Raw genomic sequence first — 27,001 nt, forward strand, 5'->3', positions numbered from 1 at the left:
TTTTGCTAAGGCTATGTTTTGGTCAGCTGATAAATAGCCCTACCTTATTTAATCAATTTGACAGGCATTTTCTTGTCATTCTGGAGCTCTGATTGCCACCATTTTTTGACATTGTTTGATGGAAACTTCAGTCCAGATATCAGAGGTCTCTGGATTATTTTTGCTTTGAAGAATTAATGAACATATGAGTTTAAACTGGGTGATTGAGGTTGGTTTTCTTCCCAGCTGGTGTAAGATTTTTCTGTTTGAACTGTTTTACAGCATTCGGCTGAAGAGTCTCAATGCAAACACAGACATTGCCTCCCTGGCTCGTAAGGTGGTTGAGGAATGTAAGCTCATTCACCCCTCCAGACTAGCTGAAGTAGAACAACTGCTCTACTATTTGCAGAACCGCAGAGATGCCTCATTGGGAAAAGGTAAGTGGTACAAGGATTAAGGTAAAATGTGGAGCTAGTGTATAGTGGCGCTGGTGATATTTTGTATTTTGGGTTTTCTAGTTCAGAAACTCCTTTGCTTGCTATGGGGAAATTTGAAGGGTGAAGAGGACAGGAGTAGGGAAGGGTGTTTATAATGTACATGAAAAAATGACAGAAACTTGTGGGAAAAGAGCAGCCATTTTGATGATCCAAGTACATTTTTCTTTTCATTAGTCATTAGTCAAACTTAATATTGGTGCTTCTCTTTTGCTTTGTCTCTTTCAATTAAAATCTTCTGTTCTAAATTCTGCAATAACTGTTTCAGATGGTGCCAGACAGGTGACTTAAAGGAATTCTGTCCATTAGACTCTAATATCTTTTGTTTTCCTTTATAGCTGGTTGATAGGATAGATTGTTTCAGATGAGACATCAGAGCAATAGTTCTGTGCAGAGCTCTTTGTAATACTGAGAACCCTTAATCCATCTACTAAAAGAGAGGTATTATTTCCCATTAGCTTTATTTAAGACTCTGCTTAACATTCTGTTTAACACTATTCAGCCATGAGGCACATGGAAATTTGGTAATGTTAATTAGCCTTTTCAGCTTGTGTGCTCAATAAGACTTGAGCAAAGAGAAAATTCCTGGATCAGCTTCCAGGCAAGTCCAGGTTCTCTTTTAAAACTGCTAAGGTGGTGGCCTCTAACACTGGGTTCACAAGCATCATGTTGCCAGTGAGACCCTCTGAGGTTGCTTGCAGCCACAGAAAATTACAAGGTTAGAACAGAAGTTGACAGGGAGAGAAAAGATTGTCACTGCCTGCAGTCTGTTATTGGCTTGTTATTGTTGCTTGCAGGCCAGTGAAGATTGAGGACCACTGTGTTTAGCCTTTTGAAAACCTTTATGCTGACAAACCCATGATTTGGGGGAGGGACTGTAAATGCCTATAACCTGAACAATTCCCCTCTGAATTGTATAGATATACTGTTAGGATATACTGTGTTTTCTTCTGTATTCTAAACTGGATGCTTTCTGTAGTGCTTTGCATAGTTCTTTCTGGAAAAATAAAAGTATTGAGCTTGTGCCAGTTTACTTGCATTTTTTCCTATGAAGCGTAAGAAAGGTCTGACATGAAATTGCATCTTTCTCCTTGTTCTGCATATTAGAAATTTAGCTTTTGCCTCCCTGTTACTTCCAGATCTGTGGGTGGAAAAGTAGTATTTTTGTGATTCAGACATGCAAATGAGGTGAGACCTGATTGAGAGAGGAATTGATTTCTATTCAGATGATTTCAAAATGTTTTTTTCTTTCTTTGTGGTGTCAAGCCCTATGTAACTCATATGTCCAGCAAACAATAAGAAAAGTTTTCTTTGATAAATATCCAGTGCTTCATATTTTCAACTAACTGTTGAGAGAATGCCCAGTCCTTTTCTCTTCTTCTGACATAGTGCTCCAATGAGAGCAACCACTCAAAATTACAGATATTTCTGAAGTAGAAATAAAAGATCAACTCCTTGAAACAAGAAAACTGACCGTTCAGGATCTTTTTATTTTAAAGAAAACCAAAACAGTAAGAAGTCCAGTATTATATGCTTTTCAGGTCATATTTATTGCATTGCTTTTTTTTGTAGTTTTCAGAACTTGCCTATAGCTGTTTCCTACTGTAGCAGAATTTCAAGCAAAAGGTGGGGTTTAAAAAGTGCTTTCCTTGTCCTGAGGATGTCTGTTTCGAACCACCATGTTATATGTTTGGGTGCAATTGGGTCAGTCCATTGAAGTGGGTATTCAGCTTTTATACCCTGAGCTTGATGAGAATAAAGTGCTAAACTCAAGGCTTTCCCCACAGGAAATCGGAAATTCTGATTACTATATTAATAACCAATGTTTCTTGTCAGTGACTGAAAAACCTGGGCTGACATCCCCCTTACTGCATGATAGTCCTAAGTCTCTCTTTTACTGTTATACTCCACAGGTAATAGCTATGGTCTCAGTTCAGCCAGTTACTTAAGCAGGGGTATTAAGCCTCGATGACATTATAAGGACTTCAGTATCTTGGTGAATCAAGGTTTATTTTACAAATTCCTGATTAGCCAAGTAACCTAATCAAAGCAGTCATTTCCTACCCCTACGTAAAATTTAAGTTTCAAATCTCTTGCTGACCTTCTTCACAAGTGAACATTATACAAGCGGCTGAGTCCTGTTTCACACTGAGGCTACCTAAGATCTTGTGATATTGTAGTATAGACTATATTCCAAAGTGCACACACGTGTGGAGCTTGCCTCTCAAATTTCTGACTCTTGTAGTGTTAAAACAGTAGACTTTTAAAGATGCATTAGAAGTTTTAGTTTTGAAAAAGTTATATTCAACACCTTAACACCAGTGTAACTTAGATTAATTTTGTACACCAGTATAAGTTTCACTAGTGTGTAGAATGGACAGGTGACCAGATCTCCTGAGGTTGCTGCCTTAGTAGGTGCCAGTTTAGGACCTTGCCACTGTGAGTGGAACCAGTAGCTACCCAGGGATAGAAGTGGACACATGACACCTGCAGTGATGGTGTAACTTTAGACCAGTGTAGTTTTACTCGTGATTTTTTCCTTGTGTACCTCTACACTGGATTCTGGTAAGTGACACTCATGTAGGTCTATAAATTGTCCGTTCCCTTTTTACACCAGTATATTAGTGAGTTACACCAGTGTCCTGGCCTTGAAAATAAAAATGTCATAGCAGAATTTTCTTCTTCATTCTTCCTCTTCATGGCTACAGAATTGAGCTAAAACAAAACTTGAACTTTTAGACTTGTAGCTCTTTGGGGTAAGAAACCTCTTTTTGTTCTGGGTTGGGAGTCCTATCACAGAATCATCTCCTTAATGCTACCATAGTACAAATTATAATAATATTTAGCATGTTATTGCCTATGAATATTTACAATGTTAATTATAACCATGTCTTTTCTCACTGCAGAAAAGAAAGAGAAATCCAATAAACCAAAAGATCCACCCCCCTTTGAAGGAATGGAGGTAGGAATTGGGCGTAGAATTTAAAAGATTTCAAGTATAGACACCTTTACCCTGATGGAAGTATTTTTTATTTAAAAAGGACAATAAAAATGGATGCAATAAGATGAATAAGATATCGAAGAAGTGTTGTTTTTCTTTTCTCTTTTTTTTTAACCAAAAAGCTTGTTTTAAAAACTCTATAACAATAGAGTGTTAAACATCTCCTTGAAGGCTAAAGTACTTAAGTTGTACGCCTGACTCTGTAAGTGTAGCATCCTGCAGTATAAATAGGAGAAGGGTCTGGAATATAAGGTTGGAAGCCCCAAGCCACTTCTAAGCACCGTTTGTGTTTTGTGATTTTAAATTTTCTGTTTTCCTGCCTGTCAGTTGTAATGATTCGGTTCATGTTTTTTTACATGCTAAGGCGTAGTTAGTTATGAAGTCTTTTCTGCTTTGTCTGAAAAGTAACCCAACTCAGTATGAAGCTGAAGTGGTTCCTTCTGTGTGTTAAAGTCCAAATATGCCTGTGCTTTCAGATTGATGAAGTAGCTAATATTAATGACATGGATGAATACATCGAGTTACTGTATGAGGATATTCCTGACAAGGTGCGCGGCTCTGCCCTTATCCTACAGCTGGCCCGGAACCCTGATAACCTGGAAGAATTGCTCCTCAATGGTAACTTCCAAATCTTCTCAAAGTTGCACTGTTCTTTTCCATCTCTGTACAGTTCTTTCTTTTTTTGGGAAACATGTATACCATGTAGTCCTTTATTAGGTTTGGACTCTAATGTTAGTTTGTTTCGAAGTAAAATAAAGCCAGCTGTCACAGAGCTGGTAGAGCTTCCTCTGAAGAATTCTTACCAGGCTGCTGCATGTTTCCCACTATGCTGGTCCCATGCTGAATCTCTGTCATCTTAGGCGCTGCCCACTGGTTTCAGCTCTGGTTCCTCAAATATACTTCTATGGCACATGCACTGTCTGCTACTTCTATGTGAAAATTAGTCTTCGGCCCATCTTTCTTAGGCCTCCTTGTTCTGACCCCTGTCTTTTCAGTGTCCCCCCTAGAATCTCCATACTTTCCCAAAGTTCCTGTCTTGTGCATACTCTGAGTTTACCATGCATCTCTTCAGGGACACACATTTGCAAGGGTTAAAAAAACCCTCTATTATTCTTAGTTCATCTAGGACATGTAGTATACTGATTTAGACAAAATAATAAATGCTTTCACATATTCCCCTGTTTTCATTGCCTTTATCAATCAGTCTTTGGGCATAGGTGAGAATTCTTTAAGGAGTCTAGATACCTTTTGTACTCTTTTCAGCATCCAGTTTCCTTCTTCATGCACTCTCTCTCATTAAAAATGACCTAGTGAAAAACCCTCTTACATCCTGCAAGCCTTTTTGGCAGTTGACTTCTGATCAGGAGAGGGAAGGGAAGGAAAACAAAGAGAAAAAGAGAGCTTGAAATAGGATGATGTACATTGTTTGAGGTTACTGACCATGCAGAAAATTGTGGTGTGACAGAAGGCCTGAGACCCTGAGAAGTTAGGAGACGGTGGGAGAACACAGCCATAAAGGTGGTAAATTTGTCAGAGTTACCTTAGAGCTTTGACAGACTCGGCCTCTGTCCTTTTTCACCCCTTCTCTGGATTTGTGACTTTTTTAAAACCAGTTGAAATGAAACACGATAGTATTTTAACATAATCCATAGACAGACAGAGGTTCTGTGAAGAATGTGACATGTTAGTATGGCAGAGGGCTCTGAAAAATCTTATTACAATAAATAAGCAGGGTATAATGAATGGTGTGCATTAAGCCCTTTATGATTTAAGCTGGTGTGAGAGAGAGAGAGTGAGAAATCGGTTATAAATATTATTTTAATCATGTTTAACTTTAGAAACTGCACTGGGTGCATTGGCAAGAGTGTTGAGAGAAGACTGGAAACAAAGTGTGGAACTTGCTACTAACATAATTTATATTTTCTTCTGCTTCTCAAGGTAAGTGAAAGTCATTGTGCACAAATGAGCAGCTTCCTCTTACCAGTTGCCTTGCATTTTCTATTTTCTGTTCTAGTGCTCTTCTGAAATATATATTGAAACACTTTTACTGAAAACCATCAATAGAGGTGTGGAAACTGAGGCACTGATAGTAAACTCATGGTTACACAGTTTTCAGCTGAACCAGGAATAGCCCTTGTTTTTGAGTTGTATTTCTGTACTCTGTACATTGAACTATGTTGCCTCTTTTATAATCTCCCAAGTACATTCACCGGCTGAAGAAAACAATATTCAAAACGCAGGCAGTTGATTGAAATCTATTAGTGTAGATAATAGTAAAATATCACTATATCTAGACCTACTGATGGAAGGGGAGATGTCAGGTAAGTGGATGGTGACTGATTTATTTGTGTAGAGTCTTTGAACCATTTTATAACGTGACAATTTAGAGCTGGTTAGAAAATGGACTTTCCATTCAAGAGGAAGCTACAGCAGTTTGCAGAATATTTTTGTTTCAGTTCTGAAACAAAAAACATTGACACTTCCTATGAAATGAAAATCCTGGGAAAAAAATTATTTGGGACCATTTTGTCAAGTCAGTGTTGAAATGAAATATTCTTATACATTTTAATTCATTTTGCTTAGACTATTAATATAATTAATTGTCAAAATGAATTGAAGTGGAAGGGTCATGTTAAAATGAAATGTTTCTACTTAAAATAAAGTTGACTCTTCTCACTCAACAGAAACACATTCCTATGAAACATTTTAATTTCAGTGAAATGGCATTTGCTGACAAAAGATTTCCATTGAATTGTTTTTGACCAGCTCTAATAAAAACATTTTATATTGTTCAGCATTGCAAGATCTTAATGTTTCAGTTGAAAGTACTTTTTTATTATTTATCTTTTTTTCTCTTGTACAGTTCTTACATGTATATGTATTTTTATGTCTAGTTTTTCTCAGTTTCATGGGCTAATCACACACTACAAAATTGGAGCTCTGTGTATGAATATAATAGATCATGAGCTGAAGAGACATGAGCTCTGGCAGGAGGAACTCGCCAAAAAGAAGAAAGCTGATATCCTTTTAGTGTATCTGGAAAACTTTACAGCTTTTGCCTGGTCTTTAGTAGTGTTATTAGTTGAAGTGAGAGCTATATGCAGCAACTCATGTCAATGCAACAGATGAAAACAAAAAGTGAGAGAAATGGGCAGGGAAGTGCTTTGTTGAATGGTTTCAAGTTAAATTTTTATTTGTGATGTCTTGCAGGAAGTATTTTGTTACTAATAGAATACCTTTCACCAGGTTTTTCTAAATGTCTTTGGAGTGTGGGCCACATTTTATTAAGAAGATAAGCAATGCCATACCTGGTGAGACAACAGTTCTTTTTAACCCAGTATCCTGTTTCTGTCAGTGTCAGAGAGAAGATGCTAAGGGAAAGGTAGAAGGTAGGGAAGAGTGTCACCTTAGGGCACCTATACACATGCCCAACACCTGCTCTAGCTCATTTGAATACATTCTAATTGGAACATTCCCGGAGCCTTGGTGTCATGTGCATTCAGTGTCTCCATGTTTCAAAATGGCAGTGGGGGCACTTTAAGTAAAGTTCATCAAAAGCATTTTAGTTAAAGCACCCCCACCACTATTTTGAAGCTTGGGATGCTGAATACACACAAGACACTGTGGGAGTTTTAATTAGAGCAGCTCCAGAGACCCACTCTAATTAAAATGCTGTTCCTCCCTCTCCCCCGCTGCCCTGGAGCACTTGTAAAGACATCCTTAGAGACTAACTGGCTCAGAGGCATGAGTTTCTGTAGGCAACAGCCTATAGAGTATTTATGTAGGTCATGTGCAGTGATCTGTCCAGTGACCCAGTTCCCCAATACCTTCCATGGACGACTTCACCATTTATTATCATACAGATAGTATAATTTCCCACCAGTGATCAAAATATAGAGTATTGATTTCTCTGTGTCCTTTGTATTACAGTCATCCTTAACTCTAGCTGTTTACTTGATGACGATCCTGAGAATCAAACCCTGAAAAAAGAGTATGACAAAACCTATAAAAAATACCAAGGGCTGGTTGTCAAACAGGAGCAGTTACTGCGAGGTAGGATCTCCTAAAAGATAAACAATAAGCAGGAGAATACCTGACTTGTGGGTAAGGGGATTGTAGTAAATACTTGTTCTAAGATTTAGAGCTAGATTCTGCTGATAATTTTAACTAATAGGAAGAACTTTTATGAATAATTAGAGAAAAAAGAAAACCCAGTAGACTTAATCTATATTCTGCAGATTTTGCAGTGTGGTAAAGATTGTTTTTAAAGTGATTAGTCAGTCTTCAAGAAAATCCATCAACATGTATGCTCCTACAGGTGAGCATATACTGCTGATGGCACTGTTCTTTCCACTGATCAGTGCTTGCGTTTTGCAAGAACCAAGTCATTTAGTGTGTGTTAGTTCCAATGAAATCAGTGGAGATGCCAATTGATAGCTGAAATCTATCAATACTAGACATGCTAATTGACTACTTTATTCATTTTCTTAGTACAGAGGCCCAGGATTGAATAAGCCAAGGAGACTGCCATGGGTGAATCCTTTAAATCAGGGCTAAGGATAGTAGAAGGAGCCTGCATTTTACTGTCTACAGTGCATGTGTGTGAATAGTTGTATTTCTAAGGATGTCAGTCCAAGACTACTGATTTTAATTTACTTTTTAAAAAGTGATTTAATATCTTTTGTAATGCACTTACTGTTAATACAATTTGAAAAAACAGTGCTGCAGCACTGAGAGGGAAAGCTTGCTTTGGATACTAAGTCTCTGTCAAAACAGGCAGACTCATGCTGAGGAGTTATACCATGCAGCAGCCAGCAACCATGGCAAGTTTTGGCAGGTGCAACTGCAAAAATATAGCTGAGGTTAAAAGGAAAAGTAAACTAAAAGGACACTGCCTGAAGAAAAATCCAAAACATTTAGTATGCATTACTACTGATAGTAGTAAAACCTGGAGAAATTTGGCATTGCATGTGGAAGTACTGCTTGATCAGAATGGTAACATTTTATACCCACTGGGCATAGGTGTGGCTGATCATCAGTCATGGGGAAAGTTTATGAGAAATGTAACTAGTTAAAGTGAAAAGTTAGCAACCTTTAAAATTAACTTGAGTTAAGTTAAATGTTAAGTATTTCCATTTTCAACTAATTAAAAGGTAAGTTAAAAAGAGAGTAACTAGTTACAAGTTTTTGATTCATGAGAAATGCGTGAAGCATAGTGAATTGCCTCAGCATGATTTTTCATTTTCAAATGCAATGAGTGGATTTCTTTTCCATAAGCCCACAGAAGCGCACTAACTTACCCAGAACTCACCCTGCTTTACCTGAAAACAATGTTATACTTGTCATACAGTTTTCACAATAACGATTTAGCAATACCTATGTAATGTTAAATTCTTCTCACCCTTTCCATGATGAAGTACTTTGTAAAAGTTAATGCATCATATAAGTATACCAGAATAACAGAAAGGAGATATTCATAGCCAGGTGACAAATGAAAACTGTTTCCACAGAAAACCTCTGTTGTTACAATTTTTATTGCTGAAAAGGTATCAAAAGGGTATGAAATACATCTGAATTAGAAATAGAGTCTGAAAATCAAAATTAGACTGCAATGAGAAAATCAGTCTAAATGAGAAAAAGAATGTTCAGTTGCATAGCAGAAACTATTTAAACATGCTTATTGAACTTCAGCAAAAGCTGCATTTCAAAATTTACATCTGACAAATTTCTTCCTCTGTCTTGGAAAACTAAGCTCCCACTCCTGAACAATCACTCTACATGGGCAGATGCGGGAATGCTTGTTCCCTCTCCTGCAGCCAACCGGCTGCCCTGTTGACTTCTGCAAACGCACAGAAAATGCCCGCATGAATTAAGGAACTCTGGGACTTTTAGTTCTTAAGAGACCATATTTCATAGGAAGGCACACCACTCTGTCTCTCAAACAAGAAGTCCTAGAGTTTCAATAAAGAAATACCATTTCAGGTAAGTCCTAGAGAGTGGCTGGAAAAATTCTGGGAAAGCCAGATTTCAGGGTTTTTTTTTTTACTTTTAACTTAACTTTAACTTTTTTTTAAAGTATAACCTTTTTTTAAAACTAGTTAAAAGTTGACACCTGAAAATTGAACTAGTTAAGGTTAAAAGTTAACCATTTCTTTAACTTTTTAACTAGTTAATTAACTAGTTAATTCCCATGACTGATGAGCATACAAGGTACAAAGCAGTAGAGTTAGATCCTTAACTTCAGCTCAACCTTTGTTGTTCTTTGGGTGTGGGGCTTTTTACCCTTTTCTCCTGCTGCTCCTCCTCCAAACCATAAGGTGTAATTAATATACATCCGACTCTAGTCAACTTCAGCATCAGTTCACCACAATGCTGAAATGTTTGCAGTGCAGTCACTACAGAGTAATTGTTCTTTCCTCCCCTCCTGCCCTAAATTGTTCCTTTGGAATTTGAAAAAAAAATCACATCAATGTGTCTAGTGGTTGTAAGTTTTATACAAAAGTAGTTTTTGACCACTTATTTTTAATGGAAAATTGCTCTTTTTTATTTTATTATTTCATAGTTCTTCCTATTAGTTAAAATGATCAGATGGGCCAGCTAGGAACTTTTTTTGCAAATCCTATTCTCAACCATTAATATACTTGTGAATCGATGCAGTTCCACTGCCTTTAACCTGTTGATATAATTTTATGTTGATGCATTAGTTGCTCTCTATCTGCTGCTGAACCTTGCTGAGGACACACGCACTGAGCTGAAGATGAGGAACAAGAATATTGTCCATATGCTAGTGAAAGCACTGGATCGAGATAATTTTGAGCTGCTTATTTTGGTTGTGTCTTTCTTAAAGAAACTCAGCATTTTTATGGAGAACAAAAATGACATGGTATGTCTCATAGTAATCCACTGAAATATGTTGGTTTCTTCACACAACGGTCCTAGAAAAGTCAATGCAAGTGAAATAGAGATGAAGTAACTATTTAAAAAACAAAATCCAAACCACAGCAGGAATATACAACAAAACAAGTATGCAACAAAACATTCTACATGTATTAACATGTAGAACCACTGAGTAAGATGTCCTCAACAGAGCAAAATTACCTGTAAATACAATGAAAGGAAGAACTGTAATGATTCTTTCAACTTTCCAAGCACTCTTGTTTGGCACTGGTGAGGCCTCACCTGGAGTACTGTGTCCAGTTTTGGGCCCCATACTTTAAGAAAGATATGCAGAGACACACTTACAAGGAAAGTCTGAAAGGATTAAGATTATTTAATCTGGAGAAGAGAATACAGAGCGTGGATTTGATAACAATCTTTAAATATCTGGAGAGTGATTATAAAGAAGATGGTGAAAGACTCTTTTCTATGGCTGTAGGGGACAAGACTAGGAGCAATGGCCACAAACTGCTACGGAGTGAGGTCCCTTCTAGCCCTGTGATCCTATGAGCTTACATGTGTCCTTTCCCAGAAGCAGACAGATTTCTATTTGACAACTTGTTTCAGGGAATGGGAATCTGGTGATCCTTTGGCAGGCACTGCTGTCCCAAGCAGCATAGGCTTCAAAGCAGCCCTTTTTGCATATTCCTGTAAGATGTAGTCTAGTACTGTTTCATGCAGCTTCAACTGACTCCCAGGTATTTGAGACAAAGAAAATCTCCATAAAACCTTAGGGGTGGTGGGTGAGAAGTCTCAAGTCCCTAGAAAAAACAAGATTTGTCTTGCTGTGTGCTCTTTTTGAGGCAAATGTAGCCACACTCTCATTTGCTTAATCCTTTTGTGGCATCAGGGAAGCTATTTAAATTTTCCGTAGCTTTGTTCACCAGTCTGTTTTTAATGGAGAAGATAATCCTTTATCTGTCAAGGGGGTAGCATGAGACATAATGATGAAGTTTGAAATCTAAGATTGAAGAAGTCCACAAAGATGTAGTAACATTTCAGTTTAGAACTATACATAGTTGCTTCTTCGTGACTGGTCCACAGTCTTCCTTTTGTTTGTAATGCCAATAAATACACAAATTACTAGTATATTTTTCCTGTTGTATGAGTGCATTCTGTTTAATAACAGAAGTAAGACACTGAGCAGTGTATTTATGAGGAATTTGCCATATTTCTAATGTGTATGGTATTTGGTTCAATCTATAATCATACACTGCTCTGGATCACTTCTATCAGAAAAATAAGGATTTGGTTGGGCACACTTTCCACATTCCATTTGATTTATTGGAGAGACAAATTAAACAAATTGAGTTTATTTTATTTTGGTGTGTCTGAGCCACCAGAAAGAGATTTTTTTTACAAAGGATTGTAAAATTTAGTTTGGCTGTCATCTCAAACGTTTTTATATGATAGTACAGATGGTGTTTTAGATGACAAAAGTAAACGTGTTTAGGAAGCTACTGATGAAAGAAATAGGGTTCTGACAGTTGTCTAAAATAACCTCTGGAAGCAAAACCAAGTAAATATTTAGTTGTTTAGGGCCCTATTCCATTTTGTTTATTTAGGCAAAGCTTATGATGGTACAGTTTAACTGGGGTGTTCATCTCACAGCCCATGAGCCAGATCCAGCCCCCTGTTATCCAGCCCATGGGGTTCCACGCAGAGTCTCACTGTTTGTGGTCCTGCACTCTAGATTGGTCGTGCAGGGCTGTGTGAAGCCTGATCTTGGCACATGGGGCTGGATTGAGGTGGCACAGGGTCCTAGCCCCAGTATGCATGGTCTTATTGGGGTGACACGGGGCCCCAATCCCAGGGTCTTAGCTGAGGCTGGATAGGGTCCAATCTGAGCGTGCAGCCTACAGACCAGCCCCACACTAGTCATCTGGTTGGCAGGGCCAAAAAATTAGGCACTTCTAGTTTAACTGATCTGTTTATGTATTTATGCCATATCCAGCATCTTGACATCTGAGTGTCATAATTTCTAGCTAGTTTTATAGCAGTGAGGTTGACTGATTTGGGCCCAGGGGTTATGTGCCAATTCTTTGAATAATGTTAATTCTGAAGTTCCACAGTGGAGCTTTACAGTGTTTTGTCGTCTTTACTATTTGAGTTCATTCTCTTCATACTTGCTCTGAAAGGCTGGCTATTCACACAGACCTAACCTATATTTGAAGAGCCTGAAGGCTCTCAGACTTATTTTCATAAACTTTTTATGGCTAAAGAAGAACTCCTGAAGGCAAATTCATGCAAAGGATTATGATAAGTAAAGGCAGAGAGATTTTGCTTAAAAGACGTTAGAGAAAATTTCTGAAGCCTTGCCAGTCAATGATTAGATGTTCTGGCTGACTCAAAGTATGATCTCCACAAAAAAAAAATATAGAACTGCTCAGTCCTTGGATTGCATTTTATAATTTTACAGCAATACACATTTCTTTCCTCTGTTAAATTCAAATGCAGAGAAAATAGCCATTACTGAGACCCTAAAGAAAATCCTGTCCAGGGACTTGCTGGAAAGTCAGGGAAGGGTCTCAAATACCCTGTCTATGTTTCTTGTCCTATTTTGGTACCTACCGTTCTTCTAATGTAGATTGCTATGAGATTGTCTGTATTTCACTTAAAGCCTTTGATCCTGCAAGTCACTCTTCAGGCAGAACCCTTCTTTAAGCCCCACTTCAGTTTTTACTCTCCTGCTTCCATCTACTCAGTTCTTCAGAGGCAGCCAAACTTAAATTCATGCTTTCTTTAGACAAAGCCAGTTCTTGTTGAAAGGAAAATTTAGCTACAAATCTGAAATGTTTGGGAAGTGTAGCTGCTTAGAATGGAAACATTGACGCCAATAACTCCAGACATTGCTTTCATTTAAAAATATACCTTAAAAAAAGGCAAAGAAAAGCTCAGTTTGGACTGATGTATTGAGGTGGTAATTTCTCGTGCTTTTCACACAGGTTGAAATGGATATTGTAGAAAAACTGGTGAAAATGGTGCCATGTGAACATGAAGACCTGCTGAATATCACCCTCCGGCTTTTGCTAAACCTGTCATTTGACACTGGCTTGAGGAATAAGATGGTACAAGTGGGGCTACTTCCGAAACTCACTGCACTCCTGGGTAATGTTCCCTTTTACACCACTGCAAGCCTTTCAGTTGTTTTAATGTGGTTGTTGAGCCTTTGCCATCACTTTCCCAGGGAAAGATAAAGTGTTGGCTATTCCCAAAGAAGCAGTTGTTAGATTTGTCTTTTATCACAAAATCTTTGCTTGCTGCAGGAAATCGTCAACTATTGCTGTGCCTCTGTCTTTTTGAGTGAAGATTATTTCATAGATTTCACAGACATTAGGGCTGGAAGGGACCTCAGAAGATCTTCAAGTCCAGCCCCCTGCTCCAGCGGTAGAAACTCAGCGGGGGTCATAGGATCCCAACAAGATAAGCATCCAAATGTCTCTTAAAGGTGTTTAGAGTAGGTGCTTGAACCACCTCCGGCAGCAGCCTATTCCAAATCTAGGGGCTCGGATGGTAAAAAAGTTGTTCCTTATGTCCAGCCTGAAACTATCATGGAGGAGTTTGTGACCATCCGATTTTGTCATCCCTTGGGGCACTCTGGTGAACAGACGTTCCTCCAGATCCTGGTAATTATCCCTAACAAACTTATAGGTGACCACTAGATCACCCCTGAGCCTGCACTTTTCCAGGCTAAAGAGTCCCATGGCTCTCAGCCTCTCATCATAAGGTCTGTTTTCCTGACCTCTGATCATGTGTGTAGCTCTCCTCTGGACTCGCTCAAGCTTCTCCACATCCTTTTTGAACTGTGGAGCCCAAAACTGGATGCAGTACAGTAAGCGTTAGCTTATTGAGAAGGTTGTAGCAATTTGCTTCCATTCTAATGGTTTTCTAGGTTCTCTTGGACTCCAGTTAATTTGAGTTTATGTCTTGGCGTAATATGGAAGATGTACTGATAGGAGGTCATCAATCAAGTATTGATGATCAAAAACCAGGTAGCTATACTGTATCTCTTGAATCTATCAGATGTTTTTTAATAGCACTTTCTTTTCTTCTGATTTGCCTGTAGATCTTAGAACCGTAGACTGAGTTGTTTTTGAATGATTCTGTTTTTTTTTTTCCTTTTGAGTGATACCACAAGATAATACTGGCAATGACGTCATTGTTCTGATAGTTACCTCATGCAGTGATGCAAGTTTTAAATTTGTGGCTGTGGAGGATGCATGGATTGTTATATTGTTAGCGCCCTGAACAGCTCCTTCAGTCAGTACTGCTTATGTAGTTACAACTTTCTGGTGCCTTAACAAAGGTACATGGAAGAGGATTGATAGCCTGAGGATCAGTTGAGACGACCCTTGGATAATACGTGTGTAATACAGTACAGAAATCCCAGATTTGGCCAGCTTCATACATGTCCCTTGTCAGTAGATACACCTACCTTCTATTGCTAAGGCCTGTAGCAGATATGCCTAGAATACCCCAGAATGCTCCCATCTGTTTATTTATCAGCTGACCTTTCACTGGCTCCAGGGATTGCATGAGAACTTGAACCAACTCCATGATCCCTGGAGTCAGCCAGTAATCAGCTGATTGTCAGGTACTTTGCCAGTGCAGGGGGCACCTGGGAACATGATCCTGGGTTCCCCTTGCGCTGGCAAGTATGGTGCGATTGGCATCTGATCCCCGATCCCAAAATCATGTCTTCTGCCTTGTACATCTGGCATTGGTAGGAGGTGTAATTGTTGGGATCACAGATTAGGTCCCATGGCATCTTCAAAAGAATCTTTGTCCGAAGCCTAACCCTTACAACTTGGGGTCTTCTTGGATACTAAGCATCAGTGCTTGCCAAGAATATTGTATTGTTCACTTTTGAGATGGTTTTGCCCATTTGGCTGGGATTATCTAGTTATCTAGCAGGGAATGGTCCTGCTTTGAGCAGGGGGTTGGACTAGATGAACTCCTGAGGTCCCTTCCAACCCTAACTTCCTGTGATTTCTTGTGGTAAGGCTAAAGAAGACCGCTTACAGAAAACCACATAAGTTAGATCAGTTCCTCCTCAGGAATATCTGGACCTCTAGCCATAAATATGAAATAATTTCCTTGCAGCAATGACAGGTTCAAATCTAGGCAGGGCTGGATTTGACTCTCATTCTCAAGATGGGTTGGTTTGCATCCCATACAAGTGAGTTTTTTACAGAACCTTCAAAGGTAAACTTCTGTTATTGGTGTGTAAACTATATGGATTAGTTCGTTTTCTCAGTGTAGAGACTTGTCTGACTGTCATCTTATGAAATTTCCTTTCCAAGCCCTGCCGTGCGTCTTTGGGGTGCTTCTGTCCAGGGGCTGCTACATTGCTTTTGGTGGGAGTTGAGTATCTTGGAAAATCTGGGCCACAATTCATTAAATACTCTGGCAGAAAAAGGGCTCTGTGAAATGCTGTTACTTTTAATTGCTATGTCCACATCAGTTGTTTTATGGGGATGTGGCCCAGAAAATGGAACTTGACATTTGATGGATGAACTTTCAGTCCCAACTGTGTTAGGAACACTTCATTTGTTTTTCTCCACTCTCCCACTTCCTGCCTTACCGTTGTGTTTAATATTAGTTGATTTTAAAAATGTATACTGGGAGAGTAGTTATGAGCATAAAATCTAGTCCTGTATACCTTGATCCTGGCAGTGAACAACTTCACTGACTTAAAAATAATTTCTTCCAAATTTTTTTCCACTTCCCACACCCCAGCTGTGTGAGTTTAAATATACTTTTCTGCAGCTGTGAAATGGAACTAGGAGAGGAAAGTAGGCAGGTTCCATTTAAAGGGTCATGTGACATTTGACAGTAAGCCAGGCTGAGGGGTATGATCTGAACAGAAATTGTTTTAAAAAATCTGATTAAAATCCTGTTGCTTTACATGATATGAACTGTAAGCACTTTGGGGCAGGGACTTTTTGTTTGGTGTTAGTGTGGCATCTTATCTGTGATTGGGGCTCCTATGTGCCACCAGAACCACAAATAACTATCATGCTTTAAAGCACGAGTGCTCAGCCCCCATGCTGCAGGGAAATTTTTAATATGCCCACCTCTCCCCCCTGCCAAGTTACACCAAGTCCTGTGTGGCTGGATTGGGCTTGCGACCCTGCCCTTCTCCCCCAACCCTATTGGGTTGTTGCCACATGGCCAGATTGGGCCTGGGACACCTTCCTGCCCCTGCAGCCAGGTAAGGGTTGGGCTGGGAGAGGTCATTGCTAGATGTCCAGATTTGGTCTGGACCACCCCTCTGCCCGTGTGGCCAGATCTGGGCTTGGTCTGCTGGGTCCTTGCCTTGTGGCTGTATTGCATTCCCCCTCCCTCCACCCACATGACCTGATTGGGGTTGAGCTGTTCCCCCCACGCTGCTTGTGGCCAGATCAAAGCTGGAGTAGGCCCAGGCCCTGCCTACCGCATGCACTGCATTGGGCCCACCCACCAAATCCAGCCTGAACACCACCCACTCAGCCTCTTGCAGAAAAAAAGGTTGGACCACTTCTCTCAATTATTCTGCAATATCACAGAGTGACCCCAGTATCCTGTTGGAGCATGAAGCCTGCCTATGGGCATCGAGTGTGTATCTTCTTTTTGTCATTTTATGTGATGTGTAGTTATCAAGTTTCTCTTTAACATATTTTTTATATACACTTTGAAACCATTAACTGAAATACTGTCTCTTACTTTATCTGCTCTTCCAGGATTCAGTAGGATTTCTTTGATATAGTAGCTATAGCTCCTAAATGCAATTTGTGAGTAAGAACTCTGTGAAGCCTGTATCTTTAGTGTTAAATACGTACATGCGAAATGTCCCTGTTTATCCCAGTTACTTTGCACATTGAACACGCATTGCTTATGTCAGAGCACTTTCAGGTGAGCTGCAAATGTAAACCAAAGTGCTAATGTACCTTAGCAGTTGTTGACAAGTTACCAAATAGTTCCTAATGCCATGGGGTCAAACTTGTCAGCTTGGGTTGCTGAACTTTAGCATTTGTGCCTACCATGCCTTTGAGCCTTTAGCACAGGGTTTGAGAGATTAGCACAAATTAAATATAGAAAGTATTTAAGGAAAAAGATGAGATTGTAAATAGGCTTTTAGATGTTTGGCCGACAAGGGTTAGGTCTCCCAGGATAGAGAACCAGCACAGTTTGACCTTGTAAAATAGTAAGTCGGTAGGACTCGGTGTTCTCCAGAGCCGTTTAGCAGCTTGAGACCAGCAGTGGAGGGATCTCATTTTAGGTTATGGGAGTTGGGAGATCTACTCATTACCTGCCTCTTACAGCACAGTCCAAAAGCTCCGTCTACACCTGGGATAGCAGCTAGATTAGATATTGATGGAGAAAGGTCATGTTTTCTTTCTCCCCACTCATTTGCCCCAGATCTTCCTAGCTGCTGCTAGGAAGAGTTTGGGAATAGGGAGAAAGTAAAGGAAATCTCGTTCTTACTCATCCTCCATTTATGTTTTCTTCTCATATTTTTTAATGCCTTCTTCCATTTATAGTTCTGCCAACAAACAGCATGGTCAAACTGAATTTGTCTGTTTTTCACTGGCATGTACACGTTACAAAGCACAATGGTGAAAGTAATAAGACTTTTTGAGCATTTTTACAGATGCATGCGCTGCAGCGCCTGATGCTGTGGCGCATGCATTTGTATAAACAGTGAAATGCACATCAGCACACAGAAAATGGCAGCAGTCTGCTTTTGAACTAAAATGCATCAAAAGTGTTTTAGTTCAAATGCCGCTATTTTTTTGCACATCAGTGCACATTTTGATATTTATACAAATGCATACGACGCAGCGCTATACACGTCAGCTTGCATGCTTAATTGAGTCTGCTCTGATGTACTGGATCTCTGGCCCGTCACAGCATGAAAAGGTATGTGTATAAATACCCTTTCAGCCTTTTCTAGTCACTGGAGTTAATCAGTCCTAATTATGCTAAGAATGTTGAATTCTGGATTCTTTGCACATGTAAAGTCTATCACATAGCATTATATGTTTCCATCCTGAAAGAAACTGAAATGCTTATAATCTTGTGCTAGAATCTCCAAACGTGTATCCATGTGAATAACAGAATGTTCACTTACTGGGTCTAAAGTTTCATTGCAACCAGAAATGTATTAATGGATACAGTGAGCTGATCAGTTCAAATTGGCAGTAAGGTTTGTTTTGCATGTAGATAATATGATCCTTTGGTTACATACCTATGTTCTAGAGATGAAAGTTCTGGGCATCTTGCATGAACATTAACTATGAACATTCACATTACTTTTGGAGGTATTCCCAAAAGTACATTAATGGCATGACCTGTTTCATAGGTCATAATTTGTTTTGTTTGTTTGTTTGGTTTTTTTGGTGGTGGTTATTGTTGTTATTATTATTATTTGTTTTTTTTACTTTATGAGCTGGAGATGGCCAGAGCTGTTCACATAAGGTTACAGCTTACAACTTTCATACCATAGTCAAGATTTTCGTCCTTTGCTCATCCTCATCGGTTTTCTTGGCAACATTTGGCAAGTATCTTGCTTTATCCAACCTTTCCTGAAACTTGCACTGCAAACAAAGAACAAGAAGTCCTGTTTTGTCTCTGTGATGATCAGCTTTCAGTACCATACACAACTGTGCTGAGTTGTACACTAAGCTTGTTCTCTAATTAACAGAGGGGGAAGGGTTCTTTAAGCATTCAGTTGCTTTTATGAAGGTCTCTTTTAAAAGAAGCTTAACATATTTTTTCCCTTTATTGGTTGGCTTGGCCTTTTTGTAATGAAGCTTACTACGGAGCTTCAAACATCTGTTTGAGAAAGGAGCTTCCTATAGGCTACTGCAGTGTTTTTCCAATTTTAATAGGCTTCGTTTATCCTATAAAGAAACATATACTTTTCCTACCTGATCAAGTGAGCAAACAATAGGGGTCAGATGTGGTAAAGACCCTAACAAAAAGCACATGTCCAGCTGTCAGGGTGAGGTAAAGTCATATCAGGATTGCTTGAAGTTATTAATGGCAGTAAAATTTATGCTTCCTCCTGTTTTCCCAATTAAATTGAGAAACCTTTTTTCTACGGTGGCTCGGCAGCAGCTGGTTCCAATACTCAGTGTGTGAATATTGCCTGGGGTGTCTCTCTCTTTTTATGGTAGAAGCTAACTGAACCACATTAAGTAATCATTCAGGTAAAGGGACCAGTCTGTTGGAAAGCAGTAATTATTAAATGATTTATTTCCGTTGTGGGTGTTTTATCATTTGCAGTGAGAATAGGCACTTAGTTTTGCAAACCTGACCAAAGTTAGACTTTCTTCTTGTTAGTTAGGCATCTAAATAACTAGCCTAACTTTCAATACTTCTGAGAGGCCAGCATCTCCAGCAGACTGTAGTAGGGTATTGGGTGCTAAGCACATCTAAAATTAGGCTGTTTAATTGGATATGTAAATATGGATCCACATATGGACCCATAAATATAAATATGCCACAGTCCAGCACCAATTTCTAATAATTGTTTCTGATTTTGTGTATAAATGATCAAAACAGAGGCTTTGAAATCACATTCGTAATTTATGGCATTGGAGGAAGGAATTTAAATCCCCTGAGTTCATTTTAAAAAAAAAAAACCAACCCGATAAAGCTCTTCACCAAGCCCTCACTGCTTGTTTATTATAAATGTAATGAATTGTCAGGAAAGCGTTAATTCAGCTCTTTTCATGGCACAGTCATATCTTTTTTGTGCTTGTTTAAAGTAATCAAAACCAGTTCCTCTTTGGAGCCTACAGTGTCTGTCACTTTATATGATTCCTTTAAATTAACGCTGTCAGAACTAGTATGTCAAGGGCCAGATTCTATTCCACCTATTAGATAGCTACATGGAATTTGGTGCCTAATTATAATTCTGTTCCAAATTTTTAAAGTCCTTGAAAATCCATGAGTGCATTGACTTTTATGACACACTGGCATCTTATCCTAATAATTAAGTTATAAAGAACAGCTAGGAGGAGGCAGACTCGCCCACTTTTTGCATTATCTGTTTTTCAGGGACTCTACTAGAGAGGAACAGAATTGCTCTAGGCACCTAACTCTGTTTACATGCCTAATACATGGAACAGAATATGACCAAAGGGGTTCTTCCAACCAGTAGCTATTAGTAATATTTCTAGCACAGAAGTATAACATTTCATTATTTCATGGGTAATTGAATTATTTTGTAAGTATTGCTACGTGTGTCACAAAAGCAAGTTAAAAATATCCATGATGAATCGTGAGTGGTGCTGCATGAAATGGTGACTTTTTAAACTTTAGATGAAATAACTTGGATGCCAAAACACATTTCAAGGCGGGGACATTAAATTTCAGTCTTGATGGAGAGAAGGCAAAGAAACTTTCTCCTGCTAATTCTCCTCCTAACCTAAAGAAGTCCACAGAGGGAGGGTCTGCATGAGAGGCACACCTTTCCCAAATTATAGTACAGATAAGCACTTTCTTGAGCTCAGCTGTGCTTTTCCACAGTGTAACTACTTCAGTTTAGACATCTCTCATAAGACATGTGGATGCAGTGATTGCCTCCTAGTAACCTCATACAAGCAAATGGAGAAAAGTTATCCAGAAGAAAAAAGTGTGGAGGAGAAAGGCCAAGAGAGGGTGGGCTGGGAAACTCCCGTGCATTCAAATTTTTACAGATATTTTGGAAGGAAGCATCTAAACTCTAGACTAGAGAGAAGTCTCTATAATTTTCGGTGGCAGATGTCAGAACAAGGAGCAACGGTCTCAAGTTGCAGCAAGGGAAGTTTAGGTTAGATATTAGGAAAAACTTTCTCATTAGGAGGGTAGTAAAACACTGGAACATGTTACCCAAAGAAATTGTAGAATCTCATTCCTTGGAGGTGTTTAAAACCTGGCTAAACAAATTTTCTCTGACTCTCTGATTTCTCCTACAGAGTTCCTCATATACCTTGCTCGAGTGTAGAGATAGGTACAGACATTTAGGAAGGATCAGGGGAGGTTAGATTGCATTAAAAATGGCCACCTGATCTAACTTAGTTTGCCCACATATGGACCTTACACTTAGATCCCTAGTTAGGTCAATCTAAGTGTGAGCTATACAGAACTTCCAGGGGGGCTGGATCACTCAAAAAATGGCTGACCCTATCTAATTTAACTACTTCTGGGGTGCACTGAGTTAGATTGGGTACAGTCAGACTGATCTAACTGAACTTCTGTACACGTTACAAGTACAGCCTTGGGGCTGAGAGAGCCCAGCTGCTGGCCTCAGCCCTGGGGCTAAGCTTTTCTTACCCTGCCCTCCTACCCCCAGGCACACCAGCCAACCCTCCCAAACCTGCAAGCTGTTCTTGGTGCAAGGAGATAACCTTGCACTGAGTGCAAAGTTACACAATAACCTCGGTGCAAGGAGACAACCCTCAAAATAAGTTGGGGTGGGGGAGGGACGAGCAGGACTGATGGGGTGTTGGTTTGCTGGAAGTGGGGGTTGTTTGTGGGTGGGAAGAGCCAGGGAGCTAAAGTAGCCCCTGGCTGGGGGGAGAGATCCCACCAAACCCCACTTCCCACACAGAACTGCGAGCTCTCCTTGATCCTGCCAGTTCCCACCCCATAAAGTCACCAGCCCCACCCCCTTGCTGTACCCTTACTTCAATTGGGCTCCCAGCACAGGTGAATGCTAGTAAAACTGACACAAGTAGTGGCTTGCAGGATCAGGGGCAGTTCAGTAGCATCTGGGGGGGGAGCACAGTGGGGGTGCTGGAAAAGTTCATGGGGGTTTGTTGGGATTGGAGAGGGTCTCGAATCCTGCTAGTTCCCCCCCCACAAGTCTTCCTTGTGGACCCCACTAGCCCCCTGATTCCACCCCAAACCCCTGTGGATCCCACCTGCCCTTCCTGATTCACTTTAGCTCAGGCTCCCAACTCCTATCTAATAACTAGGGATCCTGGTTTTCTCTAATGAAAAAAAATCCAAAATTTTCTGATTGAAAAACAAACAAACCCTGAAATCCACATTTTTCCATGTTTTAAAACAAAACCTCCTCTCTGTCACTCTAGATATAGACGCATACACACGTGTATATGTGGAGAGAGAGAGAGAGGCATTTTGTTTCGATCATGGAAAATTGTGGATTTTGTTGAGTTGTATTTTAAATCAGAAAAATATGGATTTTTTAAAATCAAAAATAAAACAAAACAGGATCCCTGCTAATCACTGAGTAAAGATTTGGGGGGACATATGTTTTTAACCCCATGTAACCACTCAAACTTCTCAGGGTAACAACTGTGCAAAGCCTAGGAGAGCAGTTGCAGTGTCTTCCTTCTCCAAAGCAGTTCTGACGAACAATCCCACCTTCTGTATTCCTTCTGTTTCTTCTTTGGAGACTTTGAACTGATCCAAAAGGGAAAAAAAATCATGCCAACATCTGAAATAATTTCACTTTTGGTCTATCTATTAGGTGATTTTAATTTCTTGAGCAGTAATTTTCTGCACAGGTTTCTATTAAATATGTTAAAAGTCCACACTCCAGTAGTTTTGTGCCCCTTCTTTGCTTTCTTCTTCTTTAAACCTTCAAGCTATAATGCTGCAAAAAATGAGGAGGGTGGTGGGGGTGACTCTTTACTGCATCACTTGTGTGGAACTTAGAAGTTAAGCAGCAGAATTTTCCTTCTATGTACTATGAAAATCAGATGCCAAAGAAAACTTTGAGCCATTGGAGTCCAAGAAATGCAGTCCCAAAGGGCATTAAATAATGTCAGAAAGGTCTGTAAACTGTCTCAGTAATGGGATACATTGCTGGAGTATAAGGATAAAAAGAATCCAAATGACCAGTATCACAAATCATAGTGTGGACATCTTGAAGTGGATTTATGTAAGTGTGTACTTTCACAAATTTGTATTTTCAGTTGTATCATACCTGTGTAGAGATTAACTTGGAATATGTTTTTAGTCTTATAAGATTAGTAATGGATCCCTTGAATAGGAAATGGATTTCCATATAATATTCTAGTCACCTTTTTGTGAAAGAAGCTTTTTAAGAAAGTCCTGCATCGTAATTTTTAAGGCATGTTTATCTTTACAAAATTTCTCCACTCATGTCAAGGCTTGGGTTTTCTTTAGCTAGGTCTAAGCAAAGAGGGAAACCATTTTTGGCTTACAAAGTTATTCATAATTGACGGTAGTCCATTTCACAGATCTTGTTTTGTTTTGTCATCTTGGTCTTGCCCAGAGAACTTTTTGATCCTGTTTACTTTTTGGGTGGGGAAAAATGTAATGGTATCTTCTACTTTATCTTGCATTTTGTCTCTTCTCAGTTTCTAATGAGCCACTTCCCTGCTCAATGTTGTGTATTGTGTGCTATAATGATTTGAGAAATCTGAATAGCTAGTAACTTTCTTTTTCCTGCACAGTCTGATTCAATTTATATGGATGAGAAATTCTGAATGGTAAAGATACGATTGTTGCATAGAAAGGGCAAACCTCAAATTAGGGGAAAGGCTGGAGAATCAGAAGTGCTAGGCACAGCTCTCCTTTGTGTGCCATTGGCTTCAGAAATGGGTAACCCAATGGGCTGCTAAGCTAGAGAACATCTTTGACCTTTTTTTCTATCAATAGGCATTGCTGACACAGTGGCCTTAATTGCATCTCCTTTCTTTTGAGTTTTTATAATGTTTGCAATATATTTTTCAGACACTAGATGACTGCTTTCTGTATAATTTAGGGTGGTGTGTTTCATGGTAAACAACAGCGCCAAAACCAGAATTCCTTTTGTACTGACACCCACTTTTGTCTGTGGTTGAAGATGTCAATTTAATAAGTAACTGAACATTAATGTTTCTGTGAAAAAAATTTACCCAGAGATAAACATGTAGCATATGAAATATCAGGGGATTGACTTTTTTGGATTAAAGTTAGGAGAGTGGGCTTTAAAATTAGATTTATAATGGGAAGCTAGCTTCCAACATAACTAAAGTGACGTAAGAGCTCTTATTGCCTTGTAATTCATAAGCAATAAGCAATTTAACATATTGTTGACATAGCCTGATCCTTTTTCAGGAAGAACAGGTACAAACTCTTAGGATTTCTTTAAATAAGTTTAATCAGATTGGTACATACTGGATGCATCTACATAGGTGTTTTAATGTGAAGTAGACTTTTACTGCACATTAGTGTCATGTAAAAAACAGTAACATTAGGTTAATACACAATAAAATAGTCTACTGTGCATTAAGCGTCACTAAAAAAGCATGCAAATGCACTACTGTGCATAGCCTAATGTTCATTAATTTAGTACCTCACATTGGAGGTACTAAATTTTTAATGTGCATTAGAAAAGGCACATTAATGCACGCCGTAGACATGCTCTGTGTAAATTGAGTTGTCATGCATTTAAACCATATACTGGTTAACCTCTATCAGAGTTGGTAAAATAACATAACTATTTACTAGGATTTTTTTACTTTTTATCTAGCCCCTTTTTGTATAATTCTAGGATCATTGCTAATTATGACACAGGGATGGGCTTTAATAGAATAATCTCAAATATGTTGCAGTCTTAAATAAGGGATACCAGTTTAGTCGTACAAGATAATGCATGGATAGGTGGCCACCTTTTTTAAATTTTTGCCCTACTAAAATCCTTATTTTAATTTCCCTAATGTTACTGTATCACTTATCTTTGGCTTTTGATAGTTTTGGGCCTGAAGCTTTAATTTAGAATTGTTATGTCATTTAATATGTATTTGAGAGTTTGCTTTGAGTTGTTCATTTTTTTTCATCATAGAGTATTTAATGTTTTGCACATGGGGTGTGCTGAATATATTTCACTTTAAGTGGTGACATTGTTGATTGCATTAGAGACGAGGGCTACTTGAATTACTGATGCCATTCCATTTGGATAATTCAGTCCATAGCTTTTTATTCATGCTCTGTGTTACATTTGTAAAGCTGAATCTGCTGCTGAAATTCATGTTCACTTTCCAGCTCTAGTCTGGGCACAATTTTTTTTCCTTCATTGCAGAGCTAATGGAGAACCTTAATCATAAGGTCACAAATCCAGCTAACGTACAGGGCCAGATCCTGAAATTACTTCACTGTTCTAGCATGATCCGTGTTTAGAAACAGTTGCCACTGAAGCCAGTGGGTACTTAGCTTTTATAAGAACTGATTAAGGAATTCAGGCTTTAGTCCATGGCTACCAGGGCATGAATTCTTGCTTATGTTTGAAGCCTAAAAATCTGAAGCCATTTTAGAACACAGATCCCATCATGCATTTATTTCCCATTCTAATTTGCAGAAAACTGGTTGTGAAAACAGCCCAAGGGACTTGATATTTTTCCACACCAGCTGTTCCAGCTGAACTACAGCTGCAAATTTAAAAAAAAAAAAAGTTGTTTCTATAAACTGTTGAGTATATTTTATAACAGCAATAATTCCCACAAAATCAGTTACTGTAGTTAATGACTGGTTTGTTAAGGCATTAACTACCCTCAGCTGGGAATGACCAATTTCTCTGGAATGGTTGTATAAGTACTAAGGATAATTTAGTAATGCTTTCAAATAATGATTTGGTTAATTAATGGTAAATTCTTGTGGAAATCCTATCAAAGTACTTATGACCTCCACATTTAATATCCAATGAGTTCATCATGATTCATGTTTATTGCCATAAATACTGAAGGAATCCACAATAACTAGGCCATTATTTTCCATGCCTGCCTTTACTGCTTTAGGCAATTTGGCTAATCCACCTTCAGTCATTAAGTGCCTGATTCTCAAAACTACCAGTCTTTGCAAGGCATAATATTGGCACATTACCAAACTTTGGTGATTTTTTAATGCACAAATTGTTGGCAGACTTTTCTTTTTTTTCCCTAGCTGGGGAATAATTGATGCCTACTGTACAACTCATAAGGAAGTCTTTAGCAGTGACTGAATTTGCATATGTAGCTTCAGGCTGTGGTCTAAAATAGTAAAAAAGGTACCGGACCCTATTCCTATATGGCTCCCATACTTAAGAATAGAGCTCTTTGCTTTGGTCCAGTGTGGGCTTGGGACTTTCTGCCCCCAAGTTCTGAAATAATGGTTGACTCATGGTTTAATTTGGCAACAATCAAATGAGAATAATACAACACAGGATGCCCTTGCTCAGCTCAGTCTTTTAAGGAGGGATCCACTATTTACCTTATCCATTTTAAAGAGTCAAAGCCCCTCAGACCAAAGACAGCTGGCTTATCTGTGCATCAAGCATTAGACTAAAGTATAGCATTGAACCGATGCTGGTTCTGCTAATGGATGACCCCATCCAGTCAATTTGTTATTCTTAATCCTTTTTTCCTGCAGTATTTGACTATTTGAATAATGCACTGCTGTTATTTTGCCCTGACATTAGTTGGGGTTCATGGTAACATGGTTAGATGGTCCTGTTTCTTTTTAGCAGCCTACCTCTAGAGTATTGTGACCTCAACACAGCTTTAAAGCCATGGAAACTGAAATATTTTCTTTATTTTTATTTCCCTTCTTTACAAATATAAAGAAAGAAATAAAATGGAAAGTGAATCCAAGAAATTAAAGCAGAAGGCAA

At 38.9% G+C, this 27,001-nt stretch overlaps 1 protein-coding gene across 3 annotated transcripts in view; it reads left to right on the forward strand.

The window, feature by feature from the left end:
• Positions 1-27,001, forward strand: part of KIFAP3 (kinesin associated protein 3) — a 106,584-nt gene that overhangs the window by 15,809 nt on the left and 63,774 nt on the right. For all 3 annotated transcript variants that reach the window (XM_019530819.1, XM_019530821.1, XM_019530820.1), the window contains exons 3-10: positions 262-416; positions 3,380-3,435; positions 3,951-4,092; positions 5,313-5,412; positions 6,369-6,493; positions 7,429-7,527; positions 10,179-10,357; positions 13,356-13,518. In XM_019530819.1, the coding sequence (XP_019386364.1) occupies positions 262-416; positions 3,380-3,435; positions 3,951-4,092; positions 5,313-5,412; positions 6,369-6,493; positions 7,429-7,527; positions 10,179-10,357; positions 13,356-13,518 (1,019 nt within the window). The remainder of the gene's footprint in view (positions 1-261; positions 417-3,379; positions 3,436-3,950; positions 4,093-5,312; positions 5,413-6,368; positions 6,494-7,428; positions 7,528-10,178; positions 10,358-13,355; positions 13,519-27,001) is intronic.

Source organism: Crocodylus porosus, unplaced genomic scaffold (assembly GCF_001723895.1).
Source record: "Crocodylus porosus isolate Cpor-Errol unplaced genomic scaffold, CroPor_comp1, whole genome shotgun sequence".
NCBI classification, from domain to species: domain Eukaryota; kingdom Metazoa; phylum Chordata; order Crocodylia; family Crocodylidae; genus Crocodylus; species Crocodylus porosus.